Here is a 14,577-nt window from a genome sequence, read left to right as displayed (position 1 = left end):
TTGCGAACGAACCGATTGGAATGCAAAGTCAAAGCGAATGGATAGGGGAGTGTGTTTGACTTATCGTTAACTGTTGACTCGGGCAACCCGTTTCCTACGAAACAACGGAGGATCAGAGGAGGGCAAGAAACCGAGACTTGCGTCATGGAACATGGAAACATCGACGCCGTTGTTTGCTCCCGTGAAGATCGATTTCGATAAGCTTCGAGTTTCCAAAACGTTTCACGAAATCCGAATTTTTGGGAGAAATATCATACCCGTGCCCATTTTCTTTCCAGCTTTTATGCCCGATTTCTATCTTATCTTGGGAATTGAGAGTTTAGGGGTTCGTGACTGGGATTCAAAGTAAGTGCAAAGTGATTGAACGTGGTCTACTTTCGGAAATTTAAGCCTCGAGTAACTCGACTTAATATATTTATAGTTTTTCGTATCTTATTGCCGAGTAATCGAAATCGGCTCGAAATCGATCTTGTAGCGGATCTGTTAATTCGAATTAATTAATAAATTTAAACTTTTAATTTTATTCATTAGATTCAAAGATATCCCTCTTTCCGTTAGAGAGACAAATCCCAATATGTGTAAAATTTGTAATAATGATAAATAATCGTTTTTTTACCGACTTACCTATCACGAACCTGTCCGTATCTCGCTGCAAGATGCTCGATTATTCACGGCCTGCCCAAATTAAAGTTCGAACTACTGGAAGGAACGTGAGAGCGTTTTACAGCGGGCGGATCAGATTTTCAGTAGATTGGATAAACAATGGTGGCGGCCTCTCCGCTTCGAAAACACTTCTGTGAGTGTAACACGGGAATGAAACGAGAGAGAGAGAGAGAGAGAGAGAGACTCGGAAGGGTAGGAAGTAACCCTGGCGGATAGTTACACACCGTCTGATTGAGAGCAGCGAGACCTCTGGGCATTGTTTAGAATAATGTAATCGTAACAGATGCAAACTGCGAGTAACGCAGCAGTGTACAGTGTTGTTTGCAGACTAAACATTGATTCTCACGTTCCTTCCGCGCGCCCCAAGTAGTAGAACGAGTCGATATATCCGCGACATTAACAATTCTCGCTGTTAATTCCCCTTTTCGCCGAAATTAATCCAAATTCCGTTTCAATTTGATACGCTTATTCGTAAATAAATTTCTAAACAGAGCTTCTTGTGGTCTCAAGAAACGGAATGCTTCCCGACAAATTGTCTTTCTTTTGCCTCCAATTGTTTAATTTATATTTATAAGTAGACTTATTTTAAATATATCACATCACGTTTTTTTTAGATCAAGGAAGTAATTTTAAAAGATTTATCCTAAATTTATTTCCACAAACAATTTTTACGTGATTCGTTTCTATTTCTATAAAAAATATATAGCATTATAATCGTGAAAAAGAATGAACGACGGTTTACAATTTATATCGAGATATTATTTTCATAAAAAAAAAAAAAAAAGAAAAAAGAAAAAGAAAAAAACACGTACCTTTCTCCTTTGCACCAGCCCCTCGAACACAAAGTTTCTCTCGTCGTTGAACACGAGGGACGGAAAGGGGCGGATCGCTGAGGGGTTGAGCCGGGGTACACCGGCTGTAATATATGTTCGGCCAATTTTCTCGGCGATATTCCCTTGGATTTATGGGTTATTAATTTTATGAACCTTCCGAGTGTCTTAGCCTTTAACCAGGCGCACGTGTCCCACTGACAATATCTCAATTACAACGGTCTAGTAACGAGTAACGATCCAGATATACGAGTCGCGCGTCTTCCATCATTATCGTCATCCCTCCTCGAGCTCTTCACGCTCAATTATCTCTCGTTTGAATCGCGGTTTTAACGGGTCTAATCTACCACGTGTACGCGCGTCGAAACGAGTGGAACGATCGTTTTAACTGGTATCTGGTCGGAACAGAACGGTATCGAGTTTGTCACGAATTCGTACGAGGATCGATACAAGCTTCTGAAAATAATTGGTTGATAGATTTTGACGGGGTATTGGTTCATGATTTCTTCGAATCGATGCAAAAATATTTTTACATCTGTTTGAGAATTAAATGTTTTAATTTTTATGCTCTCTCTCTCTCTCTCTCTCTCTCTCTCTCTCTCTCTCTCTCTCTCTCTCCTGGGATCATCTTTAATTTCTCGGTTTAAAAAAAGATCGATGCGATGGTTCATAGTATGGACGAATGTTTATGAAATTGATAAATCAAAGTGATGATCGTTTAGGGAATATCGAATATCAAACAAATTTCCTGGATTTCGTAATAAGTCCATCACCAGTTGCGAAGTCGTATGCAAAGTGGATAATTTTCAGGAGGAAGGCGAAACGACGAAGCTTCGATATTAATATTTTCGTTAATTACATTTACGAAATCGAGGAAAATGTTTCTCCACCGTTTTCAAAAGTGTTTCCGTTTCATTAACCACCGAAGAGCGGCTAGTCAAATCTTCCACGTCCCCGGAACACCATCCCCTTCCTCGAATCTCGAGAGGTAGCAAGAAGCAAACTTCCGCGCCTATTTTCTTTAAGTTTCTCTAATAAAGCTACGTTTATCTCCCGGCGAAAGATCGACGAAAGTAAGATAAACACGCTAACGAGAGAAGCTTCGTTTCAATCGACGTTTCAACCCTCCTTGAAGGGAAGATGGGGTGGCTGTTCCGTCATCTTTGCCAACTGTCTTCGTTTCTCTTTCTCCAAGAGGGTCCAAGCTTGATTAATTAAAACGTTAATACAATTAATTCTCGTCTTGTCGAAGGGGAGAGGGAGAAATGTTCCTGGACGGAGGCTGGGCCCCGTCTGGGAACATTTACGCGCGTCGAGGGTTGGTCTAACAAGCCGGAAGACATATCCTCGATCCTTTGATTCTCCTCTCGTTTAAACATTTGCACTGTCGACTTAGAAACTTCGGGACAATAGATTGTAGATTTTGGCGAGCGAAATCCATCGACCTGATTTACATCCATCCGTTTCAATCCATCCTCGGATCTTCTCGCGTGTACAAACGAATTTTCAAGAATTTTTTTTACTTCTTCGTTGCTAAATAATCAGATAATTTGTCTCCAAGATAATAGATCTAATCAATCGACGAAATAAACAGAGTTTTTTATTCTTATACGAAGGAACTCTCTCGTTTATCAAAATAATTAATAATTTAAAATTCTATACGCACGTAATCAATTAATTCTCCTTAACTCAAGATTTGAACACGAATTTTGATGAAAATTTCTGAATGAGCTTCCCTCCTTCTTTAAAAATCCATTACGCTACGATTAATTTCCTTGGCAAGGGAGTAAATATCTCGGTGAGTGAGCGCCGGCGAAAAGACCTCCGCGGAAATAAAGAAACGAGCGACATTAATGCGATTAACTCGGGGAGATAAAGATAGGTTCGGCAAAGGTTCGGTAAAAAGAAAAAGAGGGTTGGTGCAGCATCATTGCACTCGCCTCGTCCTCGAAAGTCGAGGGGTTGCTGCTGGGTTCCCACCCTCCTCACTCAGACGAAGGGTTCCAACAACGCCTTCCAAGTATTGTATTCCTGCTACCTGTCCCTACTCTCTCTCTCTCTCTCTCTCTCTCTTCTCTTCTCGAGGCAAACCGCACCGCGTCCTTTATTTTCGGGTAATGTTGCGTGATAACAACCAACGCTGCCAGCTCTCCCTCCCGACTGCGGAATTGCTCCGTCGGGACGATTATTAATATTGTCGGTTGGGTTGCGAAGAGGGATCGGATCGTTAACAGAGAGAGAGAGAGAGAGAGAGAGAGAGAGAGAGAGAGAGAAAGAGGAAGAGGAAGAGGAAGAGGGAGAGCGTTATCCGCGAAAGTTCGCTTTATTTGCTAATTTTTCTGGAAGTGATGGAATTCTTAAACATGAATGTTATAGATTATTGTATTATTTTTCTAGGATAGTGGATTTTATTTTGAAAGAGGGATTAGAAAGGAGGAAAGTGCGAGTAGTTCGGAATAAATGGATTTTCAATAAAATTTTGTAAAATTTCTTTTACTATAGATTTTGAACTGACCTCTTGGACTGTTGTTATTAAATCTGGAGAACACAGAGAGTTTTTTTTCTTCTACTTTTCTGTTTCCACATTTTTCTTCTATTTGTTTGTAAAAGCGTTCAGATATGTGGGAAGGATGATGAAAATTGTACACGACTGATTCCTGAAATAGTAGCTACTTTATTACGAATACGAATACCATTCATCATACGTCACAAGTGAAAAATATCGTTCGAACGGATTTTATCGACAGATTTTATTATGTAATATAAACTTATGTGTTATACATTGCTACATGTTTTTTTTTTTNTTTTTTTTTTTTCCCCTTGCTTAACGGCTAATCCTATCGGCTAGATCCTTAGAGGCTAGAATGCACAGTGACTTGTACAGAATCATCCTCCTTTCCTTACCTTGAGAGTCGCTCCCTCTCATTGATTTGTCATTGTCTTCCGTGAACCGTTTCAGGGAGAAGAGAGAAAGAGAGGAAGAAGCGTATTCGCGTTTCACGAGAGGAGGAAGGGAAATAGAACACGAATTTACGTCGTAATTAAGTATAGCTTCGAATCGAAAGATTCAAGGGGAAAAGTTTTTCAAGGGAAACGTAAAAGGGGTTTGGAAGAAAGGAAGGAAGGAAGAAAGGAAGGAAATATAGCGGGAAAGGATAAGATACACATTTATACGGGCGTCTCTTTGGTAACATCCTCCTCTCTCTCCTCTTGTTATCTCGCGCTTTTATTTCTTAGGCAAAGTACAACTGCTCCTTCTCTCCCCCCTTGTCGTTGAAAACTTTCGTTAAGAAAGCGTCCCCTCGAGCGTTTAGTTTATAAAACGTTCATCCTTAATGCTGCTAAAACTGCGACGGCTTGGTCCTTCTTCTTCTTCTCCTTCTTCTTTCACAGGTTTGAAAAGGCCCTCCACCCTCTCTCTCTCTTTCAACGGTGTTTCTATCGGCACGCATTGTACCGCGAGAAATTTCACGATCCACCGAACAACTTTCTCGTTCCGTGGATTAAGCTCGCGAAAATGTTTTCCCTCTGTTTATTTCGCGAGTCGTAACACCGTCCGTAGTCGAACTTTGCTACAAAATCTCGACACTGTTTCTCTTCTTTTTTTTTTTTTTGTACTCTCTCTATATTGATTTTTCTTTTCCCGCCATTTTTCTTCTTCTTCTTCTTCTTCGTCTTCTTCCTTTTCTTTTTTTTTTTTAAATTCTAAAATCAATTAATCGAAACGATGTCTCCTAGGAATTTGAGAATTCGCGTTGCTCAAACAACTCGATCAAAAAAATTACGAACGAGCGCACCCCCTCGAGCCGAAACGAACCCTTTTTTCCCCCCACTCCCCTTTGATCGTTCTTAATTATTCGAAACGATACTTGACCACGCACGACGAGCACGTCCCTCGACGGACAGTGCGCCGCTTAATTGCAGCGTTGCTCGTTACATTAAACATTACATTACAATATACGCGAGGAGGACAAGCCGTTGCGCACACCCCTTCACGGGCGCCATTAATAACCAAGAGCCTATTAATTAACGAATTACGATTAAACGTTAGTTGTTAATTATTATCGTTAAATTTACGCCTAAAGATATAATACACTAAGACGTACCTGATGATATCTTTTTCTTTTCTTTTTATTTGTTTCTCTCTCTCTCTCTCTCTCTCTCTTAGCCTTTGTAAAAATTCCTCTTATTTACGCCATACGAGAATGGGTTAGCACTTGACGCGGGAAAATCGAAATCTTCTTTTTCTCGAAATCGCTTTTTCTTTGTTCTTCCTCTTTGTGTGAATCTCGCGTGGATTCGACAGGGGTGGGACGGGCATCTCTTTCCTGCGTCGATATTGATTTCTTAGGGGGAACACTTTTTTAACCCTTTAACCGCGTAAACTATTTTACATATAACAACTATGAACAATCGAGTTAAATTAATAACGAAATACGAATATATATATATATATATATATATATATATATTATTCGAGAATAAAATTCTCAAGAATCGTTCTCGAGGGATAATTTTTCGCAAATGATGATATTTCTTTCGGAGTAACTCTCATTCTCAACGCAGTGTCCACCGGCGAAAAATAACTCTCAACTAACAATTCTTCAGAGTTATCCTCAAATTTTCACGGAATTTCTATCCACGTGGAAACGTGGGAAAGGAGGCCGCCGGATCGATAAATTCTTCGAATAAAAAACGAACGAACACCACTCGAACTAGGAGTGCACTCGGTTAAAAGGTTAATAGAACCGTAGAAGCAGCGTACACCCGTGTCTATAAATTCAGCGATTCTAACCATCGATTTCAATCGTTCACGTTTTTTTTGCAAAACTCCTCCTCCTCCTCCTCTCTCTTTTTCATTCAAAAAAAAAAAAAAAAAAAAAAAAAAGAAAGAAACGCATAATTCTCCAATTCCTCGAACTTACAGTACACTCGGCGTAAGAATCAATAAACTTTCTCGGCTCGAAAACACACGTGCCCCGCGGGACACGAGTTACGAAGAAATGCAAAGCTAGTTTCGGATGAAAGGATATCCAGGGAAACGGGGACTTAAGCCTCCTTAAGACCGTCGATCGACACGCGAACCACCCGTTGGATTTTCCACGGACCAAACTTTCTCATCCGCTCTCCCTTCTTCATTCGTCACACGTATACACACATGTAAACTCGTCCACGCATACACACACACGCACGCACGCACACACGCTCGTCGAGACGAGGTGTTTCCCTCGCGCAACCGACCGGTCGCCGGCTAATTGCGTTCAACGCCTCGGCTCCGGGGAATTGTCGGCAATTTTTCGAACCTTCGGCAAAACTCTCTTCCACTTCCTTCCTCCTTAATTTTCCCTTCCTTTTTCCTTCCCTTTTTTTCTCCCTGCGAGAACTGGGACGCTCGATCCCTCTTCGTTCGGAAATTCTCTTTACTCCTAGCTGGATAATCCGTGGATGAACCCCGGCTCGAATTCTCGTATTCTCCGCGACGAAGTATCTCTCGTTTCCGATCGTTCGAGCCGAGCACGATTAATAAACAGGGAGGAAAACCTTCGTTCCTCCTCTTCGTCCCCTCTTCTCCACGTTGGTGTCCAAGTTGCGCGAGGGGAGAGGATGGCGCGCCAATACAACACCTGCGGACCTGTCCGTAAAGCGCTAACTCGAGGTGGAAGGGAGGGGTGGAAGCTCGATCGGCGGACCAGTTTTCCCCGAGAGTTTGCTCGGTCGGTATATAAGAAATATCGCGCAAGGAGAATCGCGAATGTCGATCGATCGAGGACCGTTGAAAAGCGGCATTCTACGATCCCCTAACGATCCCTCGTTCGCGTACGCTGTCGTCCTGTTTTGCACACTCGACTCCTGCTTTCTTCTCGCCGAGAGAACGTTTCACGCGGAAAATATGTACAGTGATTAGGGAAAGCGTTTGAACGATCGTTAGAGGAAAAGTTTTCTAGTGATGCAATGGAGTGTTATCAATTTATAGGGAATTTTTTAGATATATCATTGGTAGTAGACTGCGGATTTTTGTGCAGTTCAGAATATTCAACTAATGGGCGAAATATGTAGTATTTTGCAGAACGTCGGTAATTTTGTTATAATCGTGTAAAAATTTTAAAGTGAAAAATATATATTTGCGTAAAAATTCGCAATCTAACCATTAAGTATTGTAAGGAGTTCTCCGATTTTCCTTTAAAAAAAAATAAAATGTTCAAGTATTTTCCTAAATCGCTCTCAATTCGATCTCAACAATCACGAACGAGGTCGTACAGAACTACTCGACTCGTAGGCCAATCTTCAGCGCAATATTTCTTCCTTGAAAAATCCAGCTTCTCAGCTTATTTAAAAGAAAAAAGAAAAAAAAAAACGATCGCAATTCATCGCGCAAAAATTATTTCCAGCCTTAAGGAGGAACAATCAATTTCACGAAACGAGTATAACGAACGAAAAACTGTTAAACACGACGGGTAACGAATAATCCAATTCTCGATCGACGGACAATTCGGTGATATCGACGCGTCTCCACCCCCGCGAAATCTTTGGCGCTACGACTACGATAGACGTTTTATTGACGCAATCCAGCGGGCCACTGGTAACGATCCGCCCGTGTTCGCCTAGGTATCCCCCAGGCCGAGACCCAGGCTGGGGCCCTCCCTCCCCTCTCAATCCTCCTCCACTTCTTCCAGATCGTTCGGGGTATCAAATCATCTCGAGTCGACGTGTACGTCGTTGGCGGGATCGTTTCACCACGACTACCATTGATAGCTGTCCAGGATGGATTTGCCGTCGGTGCAGGGGCTCGCGCTGCCGCACCACTTGGTCTCTTTCAGGGGTGGACACGACGATCCGCCACGCCGCGGTTTTATCGTGATCTTCCGCGTCCTCTGCGTCTCACCTACCCCGCAGCTACGACTGCACGCGCTCCACGGGCCCCATTCTCCCACCTTGCAGTCCCTCGGCGGACCTGGAAACCACGCAACATGCCACACACGTTATCGATTTTCGCTTTACCGTCGAAATCTTTTTGAGAAACTTTTGTAATTTCGCCCGAGATGAATAATGTATTCGAGTTAATATTTTTATGAGTCGAACTTGGACAAAGTTTTTTTGGAATTTTTGGAATTTTGATCGAAATGAATAAATGGGCTGTACATTCGAGTTAATATTTTTATGAAATTTTCATTCATCGGTTGATTTTGATAATTGATTCAAACGGAGAAGCTTGAGAATATTGCGGACGAGATCGCGATTTTTAGATCCTTATTGAAGAACTATTTTATTTCCTATTTTATTTATTATTCAATTTTTTCAAAGTCGAACTTGGACAAAGTTTTTTTGGAATTTTTGGAATTTTTGGAATTTTTGGAATTTTGATCGAAATGAATAATAGGCTGTACATTCGAGTTAATATTTTTATGAGTCGGACAAGTTGGACAAGGTTTTTTTGGAATTTTTGAAATTTTTGGAATTTTATTTCCTATTTTATTTATTATTCAATTTTTTCAAAGTCGAACTTGGACAAAGTTTTTTTGGAATTTTTGGAATTTTAATCGAAATGAATAATGGGCTGTACATTCGAGTTAATATTTTTATGAAATTTTCATTCGGTTGATTTTGATAATTGATTCAAACGGAGAAGCTTGAGAATATTGCGGACGAGATCACGATTTTTAGATCCCACCTTATTGAAGAACTATTTTATTTTCTATTTTATTTATTATTCAATTTTTTCAAAGTCGAACTTGGACAAAGTTTTTTGGAATTTTTGGAATTTTGATCGAGATGAATAATGGATTGTACATTCGAATTAATATTCTTTCAACTTACTTCATCTTGATTTCATCTTATTGAAACTATTTCATTTATTATTCAATTTTCTCAAGTGGATTGAACTTATTGCGAAACTACTCAGAAAAATTGATTTCTTTAGACGATAAACTTTACGATTTCGTACTTAAAAATAGAAAATGCAAGTCAATCTTTGAAACAGCCGAATGATCGTGACGAAGATAAAAAATAAAAAAAAAAAAAAAAACAAAAAATGAAATTGAGCGACATACAACGTTTATCCAGAGGGAAGGGAACGAAACGAAACGAGGAATAAAAAGGATAATCGACGCGGTCCCGAGCTAACAAAAGCCGGTTCCTCTGAATGGGGGAAACAAGTCGGAGAGGCAAGAAGAGGACATCCTTTGATCATTTGCGTGGAAAATATCTCCGTGCTGTTCTGTTTCACCATTAATTTCCATGAATGAAAAGATCGCATCAACTGTTGGTCCTTCATTGTCCGCGCGAACAATGTCACCGCGCTTTTCAACGATCGGAAGAATGGGTTCGAGGGCGATAAAAAGCCGAGATATACACGGGTCACAAAGGTTTCCCCACTTACGCGTCCTCAACCGCTTCCCCTTGGACGTCAGCCGATGATGTTTCATCCTGAGCCTGTGCTGGCGTTGGGCCGCGATGTCGGTCGAATTCCACGAATGGACGCCTATGCTGTTCCCGCTCGTCGCGTTCGCCATTTTCCTTTGGATGTCCTCGAAGATTTGCGCCTTTTGCGCCTCCGCCTGCTTGTACTTCTGGTAATAAGGCCACCCACCGCTTTTACCCTCGAATTTCGCCACCTTCGGAGGGGTTGTCGCCGCGAATCTCGGCCTCTGCAACGCGTACGACGAGGCGATGCTGTCCATGATCGCTGCCTTGTTGTCTCGTGGAACCTCGGTCACCATTTGACCGTTCCCCGTCGTCGTCCAGTACCTTGAAATCAAATATCGATCGAGATGAATTTCATTCCTTTCTCTCCCTGGAAAAAATGACTTTTTACTTTAAGCTTCTCCGTTTCTCTGAACAAATACATAAACGATGTAAATAACAATAATAACAATAATCGTTCTAATAATAATAAGAAAAGAAAAAAAGAAAAGAATCATTCGATCTCGATTCAACTTCGATCAATTTCGTTTCGCGTCAAAAAATTGTACGGGCTCGGCATTTTATACTCGATTTGCGGAAGAAAATCCGTATCCCAGCCGCAAACTTCTTTTATCCGCGTGAAATCTATTCAAACAAGCGGGATCGTATCTCGCGTATCGGGGGATCCCCTTCCCATTCTTCCCTCCCTCACCCTCTCGTTCGATGAAAAGTTATCACACAGGGATCCTGTGTGTTATCGTTCGTCCACGCCGTTACTCGAATTTCTAGACATCCCGGTTTACCGAAGCGGACGTAGCGCACGCCACTCGAAAACAATTTCGAGAGTTGATTTACGGTTGCCGTACGTCTACGTACGCGATGAGAGGGTAGAGTCGGTGGCCGGCGAGGAAAAAAGCGAGGGAGACAGAGGGAAGGAGAGGAGAGAAAGAGAGAGGGGAGAAAGAGAGAGGGGAGAAAGAGAGAGAGAGAGTGGATCGATTACTGTTTCACAAATCGAAACTTATTCATCCTACTTTGCCATATCCTTTCCTCTTCTCCAATTTTTTTTCCAACTCGAATTTTTCCCTCTTCTCGTGTTTCTCGGTATCAGATGTTGGTTCTAGTCAGGAGGAATCGAGAATCGTCGGAGAGAATGAGTTCTACTACTCGTCGAGAAGTAGACAGTCCAATCTCGCCTCTTTCCACCGTGTGTGGAGCATGTAGTGATGGGTATTAGGGTTTGATTCATGATTCTCGAGCAATTTTGTGCTCGAGTTTGAAAAGTATTAAAAGAACGAGGAATATGATACGATCACGATTTGATGCTATCGTGATATTTCGAATTCTAAATTTTTAAATTATTGCATTTGCATCAGAGATTTCACCAGAGAAGATAGATTCTGATGATTCGGCGAATTGGATTCAATTCTCTCGCTTACGTACGTTTATATTCTTTCTCTCGTTTGTCCCGCGATTCACGAATCGTTCGTTCGATCGAGCCTCGAAAATAACCGGGGGTTTTTGAGCAGGAAAAGAAAAGGAAAGAAACGCGCCTCATTTGACGATGAAGACTTCTGAAGGATCAATTTTCTTGATCGACGAGTCTCGATTCGAAAATGAATAGTTAGTATTGACTTTGATTACAAGTTTTGTGATTCGCATCGACGAGGAGGCAAAAATATCCTTAGAGGATAAATATTTGCTTGTTGCAGACGAAACGATCGAATTCTCGATTAACCCTTCGTAGTATAATTATTTTCATTTCGACGGTCCTAAAGAAAAATAATATTGTCGTTAGAGAGGATGATTGAATTAAATTGATACTTATTTCATTGAAGAACCAAGTTGAATAATATATGTACGTAACGATTCAATATTTCAGAAGAAACGTTCCATCGTTCGTGGAATAGAAAATAAAGTCCAATTTTCTTATTGATATGAAAATATATTAATGTCGTGATACATCCTATCTCGCGACAATATAATAATATTTACTACTAGTATCCAATTAATATTATTTTTCACCTAACTCTCACCGATAATTATACAACATTTCGTATCCGAGCGAAAAAAGGAGAATAAACAACACAGTGAAAAGTAACTACAAACAATTTCGTCGAAATTGAATCATCTTAATTCCCATCCCTCTGGCGAAAACGTTACGAGCGAACGAGAAGGAGAACAGTCGAAATTTTCACGCATCCCTCCTCGTTTTCGGGCGAGAATTGTTTCGTCCAGCCCGGTTGACCCAGTTTCCCTTTAATTACTCCGCCCCCCCTACGTTGTAATTTTTAACGCTTCCGCTGCTGCAACGCTGATAATCTTATCCTTACGTCTTAATTGCCGTCCACATTAAACCGTGGAGAGCAAGAAGAGGGAGAGGCTGCGGCCGTGGAAAAGTCTTGGGGAGGGACGATAATTTTGCATTTTCTCGGAAAAACCGCCAGCAATGGAGTTTTTAATTGTGCGGGGATCGTTTTTGGAAAACGTGGCGGAATAAAAAAGGAAGGGCGATTTATTTAACGGAACGAATCGAAGTTTGTTGAAATAATTTTATGCAACATTTCGTTATCGTTGAGATTCGATTGGGAAATAATTATAATAAAAATTAAAATAAAGTAAGATAAATAAGATACAAATTTGAAAATTGAAATAAAAATAATATTAAATGATATACCGTGTATCAAGAAAAATCAATATTGCACGTTGTCTTGTAATTTCGAAAAAAAGAATTCTAACTTTCCTACCTTGGCTCGTTTGATTTTATACAGAGATTTGTTTAAATATCGCGATGCACACTTTCGAATATTTCGAATCATCTACGAACGCGATATTTTAAATATTTTAAAAATGTTTCACCAGTTTCGACAGATGAGATTACGACACACGAAATGCTACACCATTCCATTCCATTCCCTCCATTTCCTTTATCCCTTATATTTCCACGTATCACACAATTCTCGTTTCCTCGATTCGGGAAGAAAAATTCTGCAAAAATTCTTTCGGCCTGGCGAAACGCGGCTCCCCTCGCGATTTTCGCGCGCAACTTTCGGAAGCGCCAAGTTTACCGCGCAGCCAATCAATTTACGCGGCCATTTGCATTTTAAAATTGTCAAACTGCGCGGCAACGGGCGATCCGAATTGCAAATTCCGATATAATAATGCCGCTTTCGTAAATATATTTTCGATTAGCCGCGAAGGTATTCGCGTTTAACGCTTAATCGATCTCTTTACGCGCCAAATTGGCCACCTCTTCTTTTTGAAACGGCCCGATATTGCGATCGAAACGAACCTCGCGTAATTAATTAATTAAATACGTTTACGAACGACATCTTGCGCTTTTCCTCTCGCTTTTGATAATAATAATAATAATAATAATAAAAGTCGCCATTAGAATCGTTTATTTTGGTGCATCGGAAACTGGCTCATCGATGGATTAAAAATTGGAACGATCAGGGTTGGAGAAAAATGAATGGAATTGATTACATTCGTTAATTTGTGTCGAATTTCGATTGATCGTAAAACCGTTCGAAATTAATTCATCGTTTAATTTACAATATTATTTTATTACCAATTGTTTCGTTTCAAATGTTGCTGGTGAAATAAGATAAGTGATCGTTAATAACGATTAAATTATAATAATAAATAAATTAATAACTCTAGCTCCTTTTATTTTTCGATCTGAAAAAGAAAAAGATATATTTTAAATATATCTCGATATCAAATTTCGGATCTATCATTTTCAATTTTTAAAACTTTTGTACAAAACTTGCGTGTGGACTATTGTTAGGAATTGGAACGTCGTAGATGATCGAAAACGATCGATCGAATGTTAAATGTAAAAAAGTAAATAACTCGACGATAGAATTAAAATTTGTTTTATTCAAATATTCTCGCCTCTTCGTCTCAATGAAATTCTGATTACCGTCCAACCTGTGGCGGCATTTGCCATTTTCCAAGCCGAAATTTCAAATTGTTGTTTTTCCGTTGTATTTCGAATTCCAAAGTACATTCGCGCGCGATAATTCAATGAAAAAACTGACTGGTATTTTCGACGACAAGGGAGGAAGTTATATTTAATTTAACTTCCCGAATTGTCAAAGGACTCCCCATAGCCGGGTTAATTAATGGTAATTAATCGTAATCTGTGAATATTTGCGAGGGCGGGGGGAGGAGGAAGAGGAGGAGGAGGAGGAGGAGGACGATGCTTTTTCAGATTAAATAATTGAATTTCATTCCCCGTACAAAAGAAGGAAGCGTGGTCTTTCGTTTTATAAAATATTCTCGGAAATGGGAAACATTCGCGTGAAAGGAACAGCTGGCGTGAATATTTAAAACCTGCTTGTTTGTTTACACTCGCCTCGTTCGTTCGTTTCTCATTTTTTATTTTTATTATTTTTTACAACCAGCGCTTGTTGACATTTCAACTTTGTTTATTTGCCAAGAGTTTAATAAATTAGATTAACGTAAAAGAGAATCGCTCTCCCTCGACTCGAACACGCTTTGACTCTATATGCTATAATATATGAGATAGTCGAGAAATTTCTTCGAAAGATGAAGGTGAAATAGAGATTGTCGATGGTTTCTTGATCCTGTACGTAATGTAGATTGTTAAGAAAGAAAAGATTTAGGCCAGTAGATTAAGTAACTAAGTAACTAAGTAACAGAGGTCGTCGATATCGTT

The 14,577-nt window shown here is 40.2% G+C and overlaps 1 protein-coding gene across 1 annotated transcript in view; it reads right to left on the bottom strand.

The window, feature by feature from the left end:
• Nucleotides 1-5,273: 5,273 nt before the first annotated feature.
• LOC122712813 overlaps nucleotides 5,274-14,577 on the bottom strand; it is a 178,370-nt gene continuing 169,066 nt past the window's right edge. The window contains exons 6-7 of the mRNA XM_043932728.1: nucleotides 9,871-10,238; nucleotides 5,274-8,445 (exon numbers count right to left, since the gene is read on the bottom strand). Of these exons, the coding sequence (XP_043788663.1) occupies nucleotides 8,234-8,445; nucleotides 9,871-10,238 (580 nt within the window). The 3' untranslated portion in view covers nucleotides 5,274-8,233. The remainder of the gene's footprint in view (nucleotides 8,446-9,870; nucleotides 10,239-14,577) is intronic.

The sequence above is a fragment of the Apis laboriosa genome, unplaced genomic scaffold, assembly GCF_014066325.1.
Source record: "Apis laboriosa isolate Shangri-la unplaced genomic scaffold, ASM1406632v1 scaffold21_cov150, whole genome shotgun sequence".
NCBI classification, from domain to species: Eukaryota; Metazoa; Arthropoda; class Insecta; order Hymenoptera; family Apidae; genus Apis; species Apis laboriosa.
This window is presented reverse-complemented; position numbering and strand designations above follow the sequence as displayed.